We start from the raw sequence: 16,484 nt of genomic DNA on the forward strand, positions 1-16,484 counted from the left end.
TGTGCTGGATGTGAGATGTGCTGGATGTGAGGTGTGCAGGATGTGAGATGTGCTGGATGTGAGGTGTGCTGGATGTGAGGTGTGCTGGATGTGAGGTGTGCTGGATGTGAGGTGTGCTGGATGTGAGATGTGCTGGATGTGAGATGTGCTGGATGTGAGATGTGCTGGATGTGAGGTGTGCAGGATGTGAGATGTGCTGGATGTGAGGTGTGCTGGATGTGAGGTGTGCTGGATGTGAGGTGTGCTGGATGTGAGATGTGCTGGATGTGAGATGTGCTGGATGTGAGATGTGCTGGATGTGAGATGTGCTGGATGTGAGGTGTGCTGGATGTGAGATGTGCTGGATGTGAGGTGTGCTGGATGTGAGATGTGCTGGATGTGAGATGTGCTGGATGTGAGATGTGCTGGATGTGAGATGTGCTGGATGTGAGATGTGCTGGATGTGAGATGTGCTGGATGTGAGGTGTGCTGGATGTGAGGTGTGCTGGATGTGAGGTGTGCTGGATGTGAGGAGAGCTGGATGTGAGATGTGCTGGATGTGAGATGTGCTGGATGTGAGATGTGCTGGATGTGAGGTGTGTGCTGGATGTGAGGTGTGCTGGATGTGAGATGTGCTGGATGTGAGGTGTGCTGGATGTGAGATGTGCTGGATGTGAGATGTGCTGGATGTGAGGTGTGTGCTGGATGTGAGGTGCTGCATGTGAGGTGTGCTGGATGTGAGGTGTGCTGGATGTGAGGTGTGCAGGATGTGAGGTGCTGGATGTGAGATGCGCTGGATGTGAGACTTACTGGATGTGAGCTTTAGACTCTTCTGCGCTATCTCTTGTTTGTACCATATTGAAGTGAGTGTATGTTACTTTTTATTGTGGTTGAAGAAGGAATATACCACATTCTTTAGATTTTTTGCAGTGCTCAGAAGATAATTTTTGGGAATATTTCCCTGATCATCAGGTAGCACCACCTCTCCTTTCTGAATTTTCTCTAACAAATCAGCACCTTTTCTGACCTCCTTCAGTGACTTGATTCTCTCCTGATATCCTGGTTTGGCTTCTTGTTCCTCACTCTGTATCATCAGATCAATGTATTCTGTGGTTGACAGCGGGTTTGGTCTTAGAGCGATTTCACGGAGACGCTTCAGACTCTGAGAAGAATTGTTAATAAGAACGTATACTGCATCTTTCACATTACGATAATCCACGTTTAGTTTTTTGGCCAAATTTTCTACAGTCATCACCTCTCCAGAAGCTGCTTCATATTTTTTTTTCAGCTCTTCATAAGTTCTTTTCTCTTTTTTAGTCACATAATCCCACTTATATTTTTGATTGAAATGAACATTCCAGACACATTTACCTGGACATTGTATACAGGATCCATCACGCATAGCAGCACACCCATGCTTGTCTTTGTCATCAGGAATCATACAGGGATAGTGACATGTAAAGTGACATTGTTGGCAGTTTGTTATGAAGTCACCTGATATCTCTTCCTGTACTGGAACAGTTATCTCTACCTCATACTCAAAGTCTTTATTTGCAGCCATACGATCCTTGTTCTGCTTCACAGCTTCTTATGTATTTCTTATTTCATCCAGTTTCATTAGTGCAAGCTTTATATGTGTCTGTAAAGTTTGCACAGTAATCTCAAGCAGTTTCCGTTCCCTGGGAACTTCTTTGGTCAACTTCAGACTTTTGGTTTCTATTTTACTCAGATGGATGAAAAATGTTTTCATACTGTGCGCTCCCAAGTTCCAGAACATTTCAGTAAAACTCACATTACTGCCTTGATTGTTGGCAAATAGAGCTGAATTGTTGAACTTGAAGTGAATGGGGTCACCATTACTGTCCAGAGGGCAGGGGATGTCAGCATCTTTAATAGCCTCTAGTACTGGAGGTCTCGCACCATCTGAGAAGTTGATAAGAATAAATATGTTGTCTTTGATATCTTTTCCAAAGATAGAAAATACAGAATTAAAAATATATCTTTGGGTGTGTGTCAAACGAGCCAAAGAAGATTGAACTACAAAGCACACAGCATCGATCTGATCAATACCATTGTCAGCTGTAAAAAATGTATGAATGTCCGCTGTGATCTTCTTGTCGTGTTCTATTCCTCTGGTGTCTCCAAATCCTGGTGTATCTATCAAGGTGAGGGAATAAGGGATTTGGTACCCACTTTCATAATTCATCTTGTAGGCTGTAACTACAGAGGTTTGGCTGTGAGCTTGAGATTTATTTGTAACCTTGTGTACAAGTTTGTACCTAAGGTTATCTTTCCATTCCACACCCAAGATGTAGTTGGCCATTCCATTGATCAGTGTTGTTTTTCCTGTTCCTGTAGATCCTAATAATAGAATCACTTTATTGGGCATCTGAAGGTTTTCTTCTCCCAAGCTGTACTTACGATATCCAGAATCACACAGACATGTTTTCAGCTGATAGACAGAAGGTTTTCCTTTTTCCTTTTCTTTTCTTAGCATACTATTATCTTTGAGTTGATGTTTCAGATTAGTGTTTTTTTCTTTTTTTGTCATAACTACAATCTTATCACTTGGAGCACTGATCCCACAGTCACCACAAATGGCAGAGACACGTATACTGTAGGATGTCATGGGATTTAGCCCCTCAATTGAACATTTTTCTACTTTCTTTCCTGATCTATTTTCCAACCATTCCCCTGCTTGCTTTTCCTCTTTGAATTCAACTTTATAGTCCTGTATTGTTGCTCCATCTCCAATTATAGTCGGTTCCTTGATGTGTAGTATAAGAGATGATGGTTCAGCAGTGACTTGTGTGACTTCAGGTGGACTAGTGGGAAGGGTTCTCTCATCTTCTGTAACATCACTGGCTGCACTGAGTCCTGGTTTACACACTGCAGAGTATCTGAACTGATACTTTGTATTAGGTCTTAATCCTGTAATTGTGATCTTCTCATTGTTATCCTTTGTTATACAAGTGGTCCAGGTCTCCTCCTCAGCAGATCTATACTGTATGTTGTATCCTTCTATGAACTCTTTCCCATAGTCTGCAGGATTGATGATGAGATCCATACTATCATGGGTCCTACCGCTGATAACTGGAAGATTAGGTTTAGTTGGTGGCTCAAATGTTGTACTCACCAAATCCCCATCTTCATACAGATAGATAGAAACTCCAGGATTACGTTGGTCTGGGACAGATGAGATAATGAATAGGGTCTCTTCCAGGGATACATTGACTTCAGCAATTTCTTGAAACGCTCTCACACATTTCCTGGCCCTTTTAGAGACATCTTTGTTGTTGAACCATTGTGAGATCTTTTTACTTTCATAGACAGTTTGTTTAGGAGTTTGGAGCCAATCGCATATATCAGATAGATATGTATCCTCTTCATTTAATGATGTAAAATTATAACACACGACATATTCAATCATTGGGTCAAAAATTAGTCTATTTATTTCACTCTCAGATGGTAATATGTTTATATTGGGCAGCACTTTCAGATAAGAACTCACAATGTTCATCTCCTGTTGTTTTCTGCTCAAAAACTTTGTAATATGGAGATTATCAAATGGAGATTGTTTTATTTTAAGTAAAATGTCTCCAAGTGCAGCTTCCTCTAATCCCCCCCCACGAATAGAGGGTAAGGTTTGTGCAAGTTGCTTCTGAAATGTGAGTGTAAATTGCTCACACTGCTCTCTGAACTGGATGATGTTACTCTTGATGTCTGGAAAGGTCTCTCCAGCCGGATGTTTCATCAGATCATTACACTGTATGGTAACGTCTACCATTTGCTGTATCACCTTTTCTGTCTTGAATACAAGATTTGCACTAATTTCTCGAACCAGCTGGGCAGCTTTACTGTCCAGTTTGCTCAGTGGATACAGCCAGACTTTCACAGGTACGGCCTTCTCCCCATTCTCTCCTAGTAGATTCGGGAGATCAGTATAAATTTTTATGGCATCTTCATAAGTGACCGGATTTCTCTCCAGAGCAAAGTCTCCATGAAACTTACAGCTAAATTTTCTAACATCTTCCTTATCTTTATCATTCATGTTCAGTTCTCCTTCTTCTTCAATTGAAACTATTTTTTCAATAATGACCTGGAGATTTCCTTGTATATCCTGTTTTTTTTCTGATATAGACACCTCACGATCAAATATAAAGAAAGCCTGAGCACCATATAAAATCCCAGTGACCACATGAGTGGCCGTCTCTTTGTCAATCACATCATGGTAAGTCATGTTCTGGACTCCTAGATGGTCCATACTCAGCTGGTCAAACCTTGTAGTTCTTGAGTATTTTAGAGTGACTCTGACTTGGTTGTTAGATGTCTTGGTGTCATTAAGGTAACTTGCAGATCCATCAACTTCTATCAGACCAGAGATGAAACTGGCTTTCAAAGATCCTGTCATATTTAGAGCTGATGATTTATCAGAAACAGTGTCTGAAGATATAAATTCAAATGATGTCTTTGGTTTAGGTGTTGATGCCACATTATCTCTCAATGCTTGTTGGTCCCACAAAGTGACACCTGTATAATAACAAAATATATACAGTACCGTCATCCATGCTAAACAATTCAATGGTGTCCTATGTATTGTATAATATATTTTGTATTACAATTTATCAAACAAAAACAGTTGCTAGTAAGAACAAGCTATATCTATACCAGTGCACTACGACAGAGGAAAAAGAACATAAATAAAGATAGAGGATGAAAGAAATGGGAAATATAGATAAAGATAGAAAGAAAGGGCGATTGCATGTTAAAAAGAGGAGGGATAAGTCCAGTACTAGATCAGAAGAGGCTGAAATTGAGTTTGGGAATTGGAGTAATAAGAAGAGAATTGAGGAATTGTAAGAGGAGGAGGAGGAGAGCGACAGAGACACTTCTTGCTCTGTGACAGTAACCTTCTTTGCTTTACTGAAACCTGGCTCTCCGATTCTGACACTACTTCCCCCGCTGCCCTCTCCGATGGTGGCCTCTCCTTCACCCACTCCACCAGGCCTGGTGCCCGCCCAGGCGGTGGAGTGGGCCTCCTCCACCTGTACTTTTCGTGTCATTCCCCCTGAACCCTCCCTCTCCTTCTCCTCCTTTGAAGCCCACTCCACCCGCCTCTTCTACCCCATCCACCTCCGCGTCACTGTCATCTACCGCCCCCCTGGCCCCACCTCCCTCTTCCTTGACAACTTTGCTAGCTGGCTTCCTCACCACCTCTCCTCCAACCTCCCCTCGATCATTCTCGATGACTTTAACTTCCCCATCGACAACCCCACTGACCCTGCTTCCAGCAAACTGCTCACCCTCTCTTCCTCCCTTGGTCTCACCCAATGGACCTCCTCCGCTACCCACTGCCTTGGTCACTCCCTTGATCTTGTCTTCTCCTACCTATGTAGTCTCTCCGACTTCTCCATCTCTCCCTTCCTCTATCCGACCACCATCTCCTCTCCTTCTCTCTCTCCTCTTCTCCTGCTCCCCTCCCCCTGCCCAAACCTACTCTGTCCATACGCAACTTCGACGCTCTTGACCCTGCCTCTCTGTCCTCCTCTCTCGATACCCTCCTTTCTCCCCTTTCCTCCCAGGCCTGCCCCAACCAGGCAGTCTCCCTCTACAATCACACCCTCACCTCCGCTCTGGACGCGGTCGCCCCTGCCCACTCCGTCCACCCCCGCTGCTCCAAACCCTAACCCTGGCACTCAAAATTTACCTGCTTCCTCCAAAAATGCTCCTGTACCGCCGAACGTCACTGGAGAAAATCCCGCTCCCTGGCTGACTTCCTCCACTTTAAATTCATCCTTTCATCCTACAGCTCTGCCCTCTCACTCGCTAAACAATCTTTCTTTAAATCCCTCATCTCTTCCCAGTCCTCTAACCCCCGCCGCCTCTTCGCCACCTTCAGCACTCTCCTGGCCCCCTCCCCTCCCCCCCTCCCTCCTCCCTGACTGCCTCCGATTTCGCCTCCTTCTTCTCCTCTAAAATCGAGGCCATCCGACTTGAAATCTCCTCCTCCACTCTCTCTTCCACCCCTCCCACTCTTCCCCCCCCAACCAACTTCCCCTCCACTCCTTTCGCCCCACCACCGGCGAGGAAGTCCACTCTCTCATTTCATCCTCCCCCCCACTACCTGTACCCTGGATCCCATCCCCTCCCACCTTCTTTGCTCCCTTTCCCCCACCACCTGCTCCCACCTCGCTCACCTCTTTAATCTCTCCCTCTCCTCTAGCATCTTCCCCTCCTCCTTCAAACATGCTCTCGTATCCCCCATTCTTAAGAAACCTAATCTCGACCCCACTTCTCTCTCGAACTATTGCCCCATATCTCTTCTCCCCTTTGCCTCCAAAATTCTCGAGAGGCTCGTCTGCAGCCGTCTCACCTCCTACCTTTCTGAACACTCCCTCCTTAATCCTCTCCAGTCTGGTTTCCGCCCCCTCCACTCCACTGAAACTGCCCTGGCTAAAGTCACCAATGACCTCCTCTCTGCTAAAGCCAGGGGCCACTTCTCCCTTCTCATCCTCCTTGACCTCTCTGCAGCCTTCGACATCATTGACCACCCCCTCCTCCTTCACACCCTCCAGTCTTTCGGCCTCTCCGGCCCAGTCCTGTCCTGGTTCACCTCTTACCTTACTCACCGATCCTTCTCTGTCACCACCTCTGGGTCTCTCTCCCCCCCGTCCAGTTGGGGTCCCTCAGGGCTCTGTTCTGGGACCCTTACTCTTCTCTCTATACACCTCCAACCTGGGTGAACTCATCAGCTCCTTCGGCTTCAGCTACCACCTTTACGCTGACGACACTCAACTATACCTCTCCTCTCCTGATCTCTCTCCCTCCCTCCTCTCTAGGGTGTCCGCCTGCCTCTCTCCCATCTTCTCTTGGATGTCCTCTCGATTCCTCAAACTCAACCTCGCCAAAACTGAGCTCATAGTTTTTCCTCCCTCTCATACCTCATCCACTTCTGACCTCTCCATCACTGTCGACAACACCTCTATCTCCCCTGTCCCCCAACTTGGCTGCCTTGGTGTCATCCTCGACCCCTCTCTCTCCTTTGGCCCCCACATCCTCTCTCTTGCTAAATCCTGCCACTTCCAGCTGCGTAACATTGCTCGCAAACGGCCCTTCCTCTCCCAAGATGCCACCAAATGCCTTATCCACTCTCTGATCATCTCCCGCCTGGACTACTGCAACCTCCTCCTCACTGGCCTCCCCCACTCTCATCTCACTCCCCTTTGATCTGTTCTTAACGCTGCCACTAGGCTTATTTTCCTTTCTCGTCGCTCCTCTTCTGTCTCCCCCTTCTACCTAGCCCTTAACTGGCTCCCATTCCCCTTCAGAATCCTCTTTAAGCTCCTCACACTCACCTACAAGGCCCTCGCCAACTCCACTGCGCCCTACATCTCCACCCTCCTCTCTATTCATGCTCCATCCCGCCCTCTCCGTTCTGCCTCTGACCGTCGCCTCTCTTCCCCCCTTATAACCTCCTCCCACGCGCGTATCCAAGACTTCGCCCGCGCTGCCCCCCTCCACTGGAACAAGCTCCCTCCCTCCATCAGAACTTCCCCTAATCTGTCCAGTTTCAAACGGGCCCTAAAAACCCACCCTTTTCTTAAAGACTTTCAGTCTCCCACTTAACTTCCTACCTTATCTTCTGCCTCCGTCTCTCTACTCTCCCTCAATCCCCTGCGTCTCTCTGTCTGTCCACCCCTCCCCTTAGATTGTATGCTCCTCTGAGCAGGGCCATCTCTCCTCCTGTTTCCACCACTTCTAACTCTGCTCTCCAGCTACTTAGCCCTCCTCCTCGAGGGTCCTCCACCCCACGTCCACTCTCGCTCCCTCCTCCCCCCTGGGGGTCTCCCTGTCTTCCGCGCCCTCCTTCTTGGGCCCCGTCGTTTGCGGATCCTCCCTCCCCCTTCCCCGCCCTCTCTAGCTGTGCAGTGAGCTTACTGAGTTACTGTGTTTACTGTACTGTGCTGTCTCCCATTGTATTGTAATTCGTTTGTTCCTGTACGGCGGTACGGACACCTTGTGGCGCCTTATAAATAAAAATTAATAATAATAATAATAATAATACCAGGTATATAGTGAGGAAGATAATTTATCCATATACTCAACTCATTAAGAAGAACAGAAAATCAAGGATTTGGGACATGTAATATTGACTAGCAAGCATAAATTATACAGTATATTTACCTGGGATGATCTTATCGCTACAACAATCATACAGCATCCCAAGAGAGAACGGGCGTCCTAGAGCCGGCATTTCCATGGTCATTGTGTTCACTGTTCCATGTGACCGCCCAGAGCCAATAATCCTTGACTGATTGAATGTCAGATCCATAATCTGTTCAGGAAGCTAGACACCTATAATATAAAATCCCATTCATCAGGTACACACTGACATTAAAAAACAATTATTTGAAATATTTCAAAAGATATATAAGAGCATCATATGGTCTAGTCTTGGTGGGCTGCAAATTACGTTGTGTAATAGAGATTTGAGGACTGAGTAGGAAGTAGGGACTGTTTAGAAGGGATGATCTTTTGTTCTACGTAGCTGCTCAGACCTTTAACTGTATAGACTACATTATTTAAATGGCAGCAATCTGAGTCCATGGTACTGCAGAAGCTGGACCTAACCACAGCATGTGACGTCACATCTGTTGTGTGTAAGGAATGTGTACATTAGGGGGTAAACGTATTATGGTCCAGTTTTTTCATCTCGCCGGAAATCGGCGGGTTTACAGCTAAAATTTAAAGCGGCACTGGCTTGTAAAGGCAAACTTGCCTTTACAAGCCAGCGCCGCTTTAAATTTTAGCTGTAAACTCGCCGATTTCCGGCGAGATGAAAAAACTGGACCATAATACATTTACCCCTAGGACTTTGGTCTTAATGATTGCAGTTTTTGGGGCAGAGCTTGAACCTGAGAAGCCTCAGCCTGCTGAAAGATTTTTTTTCTTGTTAGAGTTTTATGGGTTTTAGTAAAGAATAAGTTATTATATATTGGAAACTTCAATTCATCCATAGATGTATCTATATGTGTATGTGGTTTAATCTGTGTGTGTATTTATATCGACTCTAGTCTTGGGGGTGCCCCAGGCAACACCCAACCCTCCCCCTGCACCCCCATCATCGCTGGTTACCTTACCAGGAGGGAGTGACATCCTCTCCTAGGAACATCGACATGGGGAACCAGCAGCCAGCGTTCCATGTGTGAGTGTTGTTGGAGTATTTAACACACCGAATGAGTGAAATGATGTCACTCATTCTGCGCTTTAGGTGCCCCCTGACTATCTGAGCTCTACGCAACCCCCAAGGTCATCAAATTGTACATGTATGAGTCACTGTATAAACAATGTCACACACATACAGAGCAGAGTGTATCAGTGGCTTTTGATGGTTGGAGGTCTGTAATAGTGGGTGCATTGCTGCAGTAACAAGAGTGCTCGCTCATTGTCAGAGGTTCTGTGTCTCGTGCCACTGAGGATCATTTATAGGGAAAGTGATGCGTGTCTATTACTGTAAATTTATTATTCTTTATAAAAAATACATTTTTAAAACACCTAAGCATGAATGTCGTACATTCAAAAGCGTAGTCACATGGTACTTTACAACCGGTCACGGTAAATATTGGAGCTACCAGCTAAAATCATGATAAGTACCCTACCATATCACTTTTTCTAAAAGCTTTTGAATATTTTTATGATTTCATTATTTTTGCTAATGCAGTCCTGATATAAGTATTTTGCATATATATGTGACACCTCCAAGTGGTGTTTTAGTACACCACGCACCCCAGTGACTACAAGCAGGGGTCACCGGGGCGGCGCGTCAGATGTTTGCGGTAAGAGCTGTGGCTCAGACTGGTTGCTATGATGACAACCTAGCCCAGTCTGCTAGTGAAAGAGAGAGAAGAAAGAGAGGCTGTCAGCAAGGGGGGTTTGGAGAGGATTAAGGCAGAGAAAAGTGTGGGGAGACAGAAGGAGAAATTAAGACACAGTGAGAGAGAAACATTGAGACACAGAGACCAGAAAAGTGCTGTGACAGCTGGGGATCTGGGACTAAAGAAGGAGGAAGTCCCAGGTTCCCCCGGTATTGTCTGGGAGCGCAAGCGCATTGGCTGCACAAGGGCAAGTAACGTGTGCCCTGAATAAGGGGAGAGTCCCCAGAGCAGAGACCCCAGGAGAGATGAGGGGATTGCTGCAGGTGACAGCATGCATACACTGAGGGAGGTAAGAGCAGAGACCCCTGGAGAGAAGGGGGATTGCTGCAAGTGGCAGCATGCAGACACTAAGGGATGTAAGAGCAGAGACCCCTGGAGAGAAGGGGGATTGCTGCAAGTGGCAGCATGCAGACACTAAGGGATGTAAGACCAGAGACCCCTGGAGAGAAGGGGGAATTGCTGCAGGTGACAGCATGCAGACACTAAGGGAGGTAAGAGCAGAGACCCCTGGAGAGAAGAGGGGATTGCTGCAGGTGGCAGCATGCAGACACCAAGGGATGAAAGAGCAGAGACCCCTGGAGAGAAGGAAGATTGCTGCAGGTGGCAGCATGCAGACACTAAGGGATGAAAGACCAGAGACCCCTGGAGAGAAGGGGAGAATTGCTGCAAGTGGCAGCATGCAGACACTAAGGGATGTAAGAGCGGAGACCCCTGGAGAGAAGGGGAGAATTGCTGCAAGTGGCAGCATGCAGACACTAAGGGATGTTAGAGCGGAGACCCCTGGAGATGAGGGGATTGCTGCAGGTGGCAGCATGCAGACACTAAGGGATGTAAGAAGAGAGACCCCTGGAGAGAAGGGGAGAATTGCTGCAAGTGGCAGCATGCAGACACTAAGGGATGTAAGAGCGGAGACCCCTGGAGAGAAGGGGGATTGCTGCAAGTGGCAGCATGCAGACACTAAGGGATGTAAGAGCAGAGACCCCTGGAGAGAAGGGGGATTACTGCAGGTGGCATCATGCAGACACTAAGGGATGAAAGAGCAGAGACCGCTGGAGAGAAGGGGGATTGCTGCAGGTGGCAGCATGCAGACACTAAGGGATGTAAGAGCGGAGACCCCTGGAGAGAAGGGGGAATTGCTGCAAGTGGCAGCATGCAGACACTAAGGGATGTAAGACCAGAGACCCCTGGAGAGAAGGGGAGAATTGCTGCAAGTGGCAGCATGCAGACACTAAGGGATGTAAGACCAGAGACCCCTGGAGAGAAGGGGAGAATTGCTGCAAGTGGCAGCATGCAGACACTAAGGGATGTAACGGCAGAGACCCCTGGAGAGTAGGTTATAGCAAAGAGAGGCAGTTGTGGAGTTGTGGGAAACCCAGGAGGACATAGAGAGAACAATAGAGAAGAATGCTATATCCCAAGGGATTTTACCCCTGCTTGCAAAGCTGAGAACTACACAGAAAGATTCAGATCTACAGGTGTGTGTTGGAGATAAACTACACTATGAATCCTGCATGTGTGTACTGGAAACAGACAGAGGCTGAACTGTGAGTGGCTGTGGAACTACTGTGACCAGGAGAACCTGGTGTGTACTGTGATAACACCAGCGGTGTAAGAACTGTGCAGGAGGAGTAAGGAGATGTACATGCAACAATATTCATATTGCTCGTTAAGAACTGCTGGAGAGAGTAACGAGCTGTATATATATTTCTGTATTGCTGCGACCACTATGATTATTGTGCTGGAGGAAGAGGAGTGTAAATAAAGAGTTCAGTTTCTCATAGAGATGGTCTGGTGGTCAAATTATACTGATGTTTATTGCACCACACAGAGACATCACCTGTGTCCAATTACCTACAAAGAGACACTTGCATGTGCAGGGACCCCCTGGTCATTTACACCCATGTCCATCAGCTAGCCTGGGCTGGAGAAAGCGATGCACTGCCTGACCTGTGCACCTCACACTACACACTGTGAAAAGGGGTTATATATATATATATATATATAGATGAACGCATAACAATTTTTTGGGTTTTTTGTCGGCTGAGCTGTTCCTGTATTAGACTGTCGATGTTTATACAATTCAGAGATCATCTACTGTTCACTTTACATTATGGAGAGTATTCTAGCTACAATTATACAATACAGAGAGTATCTTAGTGATCACTATACAATACATAAAGCATTATAGTGACCGCTATACAATACAGAGAGTGTCATAACCGCTGCACAAGTTGCTTTGACAAGGGAGTGAAAAGCCTTATTTGATAAGAGAAACTTACTATACATTCATAGGCAAAAGGTTTGAGAATGACACAAGTATTATTTTTCACAAAGTCTGCTGCCTCAATTTTTATGATGGCAATTTGCATATACTCCAGAATGTCATGAAGAGTGATCAGATGAATTGCAATTAATTTCAAAGTTCCTTTTTCCCATGACAATGAACTTTTTCCCAAAAACAACATTTCCACTGCATTTCAGCCCTGCCACAAAAGGACCAGCTGACATCAGGTCAGTGATTCTCTTGTTAACACAGGTGAGAGTGTTGACAAGGACAATGCTGGAGATCACTCTGTCATGCTGTTTGAGTTTGAATAACAAACTGGAAGCTTTAAAAGGAGGGTGGTGTTTGAAATCATCATCATCATCACCATTTATGTATATAGCGCTGTACAGAGAACTCATTCACATCAGTCCCTGCCCCATTGGAGCTTACAGTCTAAATTCTCTAATATAGACACACATAAACAGATAGAGAGACTAGGGTCAATTTTGATAGCAGCCAATTAACCTACCAGTATGTTTTTGGAGTGTGGGAGGAAACACGAAGAAAACCCACGCAAACACAGTGAGAACACACAAACTCCACACAGATAAGGCCATGGATGGTAAATGAACTCAAGACCCCAGCACTATGAGGCAGAAGTGCTAACCACTAAGCCACCGTGCTGCAAATCATTGTTCTTCCCCTGTTAACTATGGATATCTGTAAGGAAATACATGCAGTCATCATTTCTTTGCACAAAAAGGGCTTCACAGGCAAGGATATTGCTGCCTGTAAGATTGCACCTAAATCAACCATTTATCGGATCATCAAGAACTTCAAGGAGAATGGTTCAATAGTTGTGGAGAAGGCTTTAGGGAGCCCAGGAATGTCCAGAAAGCGCCAGAACCATCTCCTAAAGTTGATTCAGCTGCAGGATCGGGGCACCACCAGTGCCGAGCTTGTTCAGGAATGGCAGCAGGCAGGTGTGAGTGCATCTGCACGCACAGTGAGGCAAAGACTTTTGGAGGATGGCCTGGTGTCAAGAAGGTCAGCAAAGAAGCCACTTCTCTCCAGGAAAAACATCAGGGACAGATTGATATTCTGCAAAAGGTACAGGGATTGGACTGCTGAGGACTGGGGTAAAGTCATTTTCTCTGATGAATCCACTTTCAGATTCTTTGGAGCTTCTGGATAAACACTTGTCCAGAGAAGGAATGGTGAGCGCTACCATCAGTCCTGTGTCATGCCAACAGTAAATCATCCTGAGAACATTCATATGTGGGATTGCTTCTCAGCCAAGGGAGTGGGCTTACTCACAATTTTACCTAAGAACACAGCGATGAATAAAGTATGATACCAAAACATCCTCCAAGAACAACTTCTCCCAACCATCCAATAACAGTTTGGTGATAAACAATGCCTTTTCCAGCATGATGGAGCACCTTGCCGTAAGGCAAAAGTGATAACTAAGGGATCAAAACATCGACATTTTCGGTTCATGTCCAGGAAGCTCCCCGTCCTTAATCCCATTGAGAACTTGTGGTCAATCCTCAAGAGGCGGGGGGACAAACAAAAACCCACAAATTCTGACAAACTCCAAGCACTGATTAGACAAGAATGGGCGGCCATCAGTCAGTATGTGGCCCAGAAGTTGATTGACAGCATGCCAGGGCGAATTGCAGAGGTCTTCAAAAAGAAGGGTCAACACTGCAAATATTGACTCTTTGCATAAACTTAATGTAATTGTCAATAGAAGCCTTTGACACTTATGAAATGTTTGTAATTTTACTTCAGTATACCATAGACACATCTGACAATAAGGTCTAAAAACACTGAAGCAGCAAACTGTGTGAAAACCAATACTTGTGTCCAGGGCCGGATTAACCAAAGGGCTTTATGGGCTACAGCCCAGGGGCCCTGAGCAGCTGGGGGCCCTAGAGATTTTAAAATGTTTTTTTTTGTTTTTTTTAAAAAACGTCAGCTTTTTCTTCATCGGGTTGGGGGCCAGGGGCGGATTAGCCATCCATACACTGCCTCATGTGTTTTCCGTACATTTTTTTTATAATTTGTTTTCCGGCGGCGCGGGGGATGGTGGTGGGTGATAGGCGAATCTCTCGTATTTGGTTTGACCTGAAGGGGCGGATCCGGCAGTGACGCTGTCCTGGCAGCGAATAAGGAGGCTGCCTGTCACAGATAGGGGACTGCAGAGGCTCTCGCGTGACTTCCTTAGCTTCAGCCCAGACGGATGCCTCCTGCTTCATGAAGCTGAGCAGCGCCAGCACAGGTAAGTAGTTAGCAAACGAATCAAAAAAGTGCGTGATAGTGACAGTGAGGGTGTGTGTTGATGTTCCCTGGCTTTTTAAAATGTTATGTTATGATATTTAATGGTCACTTTCTATATAGTGAAATAGGAAACCCATGCATAAAATAACACAAGCATAGAAGCTTGGTCGGATTAGATAGATTGCAGGGTATACTGATTTTATTGTTACCCATGAACTATTTTGGTTAAACAGCTCAGACATTTTTGGAACACTGATGGTAAAGAGTAAATAGACCGGTGTGACAGCCATTTGGGGAAGTGACAACCACCACAAGGAGGGAAAAGTCAGAGGAAAAGCACAAGGATATATATATATATATATATATATATATATATATATATATATACATATATATACATACATACACAGTAGATATATATATATATATATATATATATATATATATATATATATATTGCACTTGACCTGTTATCCAGAAATACAAGTGAGCTTTGTGAATATATTCTCTTCCGCAGGCCTTAGAGCCATGAAACACACTGGGATTGTACTTGGTTAGGGTTAGGCAGATTCATTTGAAGTTGAGGTTCATTCATTTACAGTTTAGTGGTTCCATGGGGGAGCTTTGAGTAGGTTAGAGCATAGGGGTAGGCTAAAAGGAGGTAGGAATAGGTTAGAGTTAGGTTGTGATGAGGTAGGAGAAGGTTAGGTTTAAGATGTGGTGGAAAAATTAGGGTTAGATTGTGAGAAGGTAGACATGCCCAATACGATATTACTGAGGGGGGCCCCAATATCGGACTGGGCATAAATTGCTTGACAAATGGGGGCCTCACAGAATCCCAAGCCCAGGGGCCTACAATGTCTTAATCCAGCCCTGCTTGTGTCATTCTCAAAACTTTTGGCCATGACTGTAGAAAGCTGTCAGTGAAATACCAATCCTCCGCCTTGGCAGCCCTAGCTGACAGAGTAAGGAGTCATGGCTACAGATGAGCAATGATGTCAACAAGGGAATAGGCAGGTGTTATAAAAGCCTGACTCCACAGTTGCCAGATTTAATGATCCTTGCTGCCTCTGATACCCTGGTAAATCCAATGCCTGTAATCATTGAATCCAGTACTGCATAGATAGCCACAAATTTTAATTTCTGAATCACTCTGGTGTCAGGTTTTATGAACACTTTTGACTTTGCACCATTCATTCTACTTGCTGTTCTGCTGAATTGGACTCTGTCTATACCACAGTCTGCATTTTTACTTTCTGATCACAGCTTGGACATTGAAGTGTTTTCAACTAGTCTGCATCTGAAACCTGGTTCATTCCACAGCCTATGTATGGACTGGTGCTCATTATCTTGTATATGAACTTGCTTATAACCACAGCTGTATTGCCTGAAGCATGCTATTATATTCCATGGGGCCAATTCAATTTGGACATGTTATTCTAGGAATAACGTGGCGCTAATGTTATTACCGGTAATCAGGTAATTTTAACCCGGATTACTGCGAGCAAAAATCTGAGTTAAAATTACCGTACTATGGTAATACTGCACACTATTACTGTAGTAAGGGTAATAGTGCACTGGCCACGTTATTCATAGAATAACGCGGCCAAATTGAGTCTGGCGCTATTTGTTCATGGGCGTCCCAGTCTGCATCCTTGCCATGCTCATTATCCTGCATATTATTAGTAACTCTGCATAAGGTCTTGTGCTGTTCAACCTGACCTGCATTATATTGTATCTTCTACTATACCAGTGTTATTGAATTATATATCTATTGGGGCTTCAGCCATTAGGATCCTGTCCAGGAAAAGACTACCGTGACAGAGAGCATTCTAGTGATGCTATACAATACAGAGAGCATCCTGACAATATAGTGACTATTGTAGTGTCTGCCATATGATGCTGAGCTATGGTCATACTAAAGAGAGAAAAGTCTAATGACCGCTGTACAATACAAAGAGCATTCTAGTGACTACAATATAAGACAGGAACATTGTAGTGACCGCCGTACAATGCACAGA

The 16,484-nt window shown here is 45.2% G+C and overlaps 1 protein-coding gene across 1 annotated transcript in view; it reads right to left on the bottom strand.

The window, feature by feature from the left end:
- Window positions 1–763: 763 nt before the first annotated feature.
- The window catches only part of LOC142095292 (uncharacterized), a 59,392-nt gene continuing 43,671 nt past the window's right edge, over window positions 764–16,484 (bottom strand). Inside the window, exons 3-4 of the mRNA XM_075178249.1 lie at window positions 8,164–8,334; window positions 764–4,509 (exon numbers count right to left, since the gene is read on the bottom strand). Coding sequence (XP_075034350.1) covers window positions 1,568–4,509; window positions 8,164–8,311 — 3,090 coding nt within the window. The 5' untranslated portion in view covers window positions 8,312–8,334 and the 3' untranslated portion in view covers window positions 764–1,567. The remainder of the gene's footprint in view (window positions 4,510–8,163; window positions 8,335–16,484) is intronic.

The sequence above is a fragment of the Mixophyes fleayi genome, chromosome 6 (genome assembly GCF_038048845.1).
Source record: "Mixophyes fleayi isolate aMixFle1 chromosome 6, aMixFle1.hap1, whole genome shotgun sequence".
Classification (NCBI taxonomy): Eukaryota; Metazoa; Chordata; class Amphibia; order Anura; family Limnodynastidae; genus Mixophyes; species Mixophyes fleayi.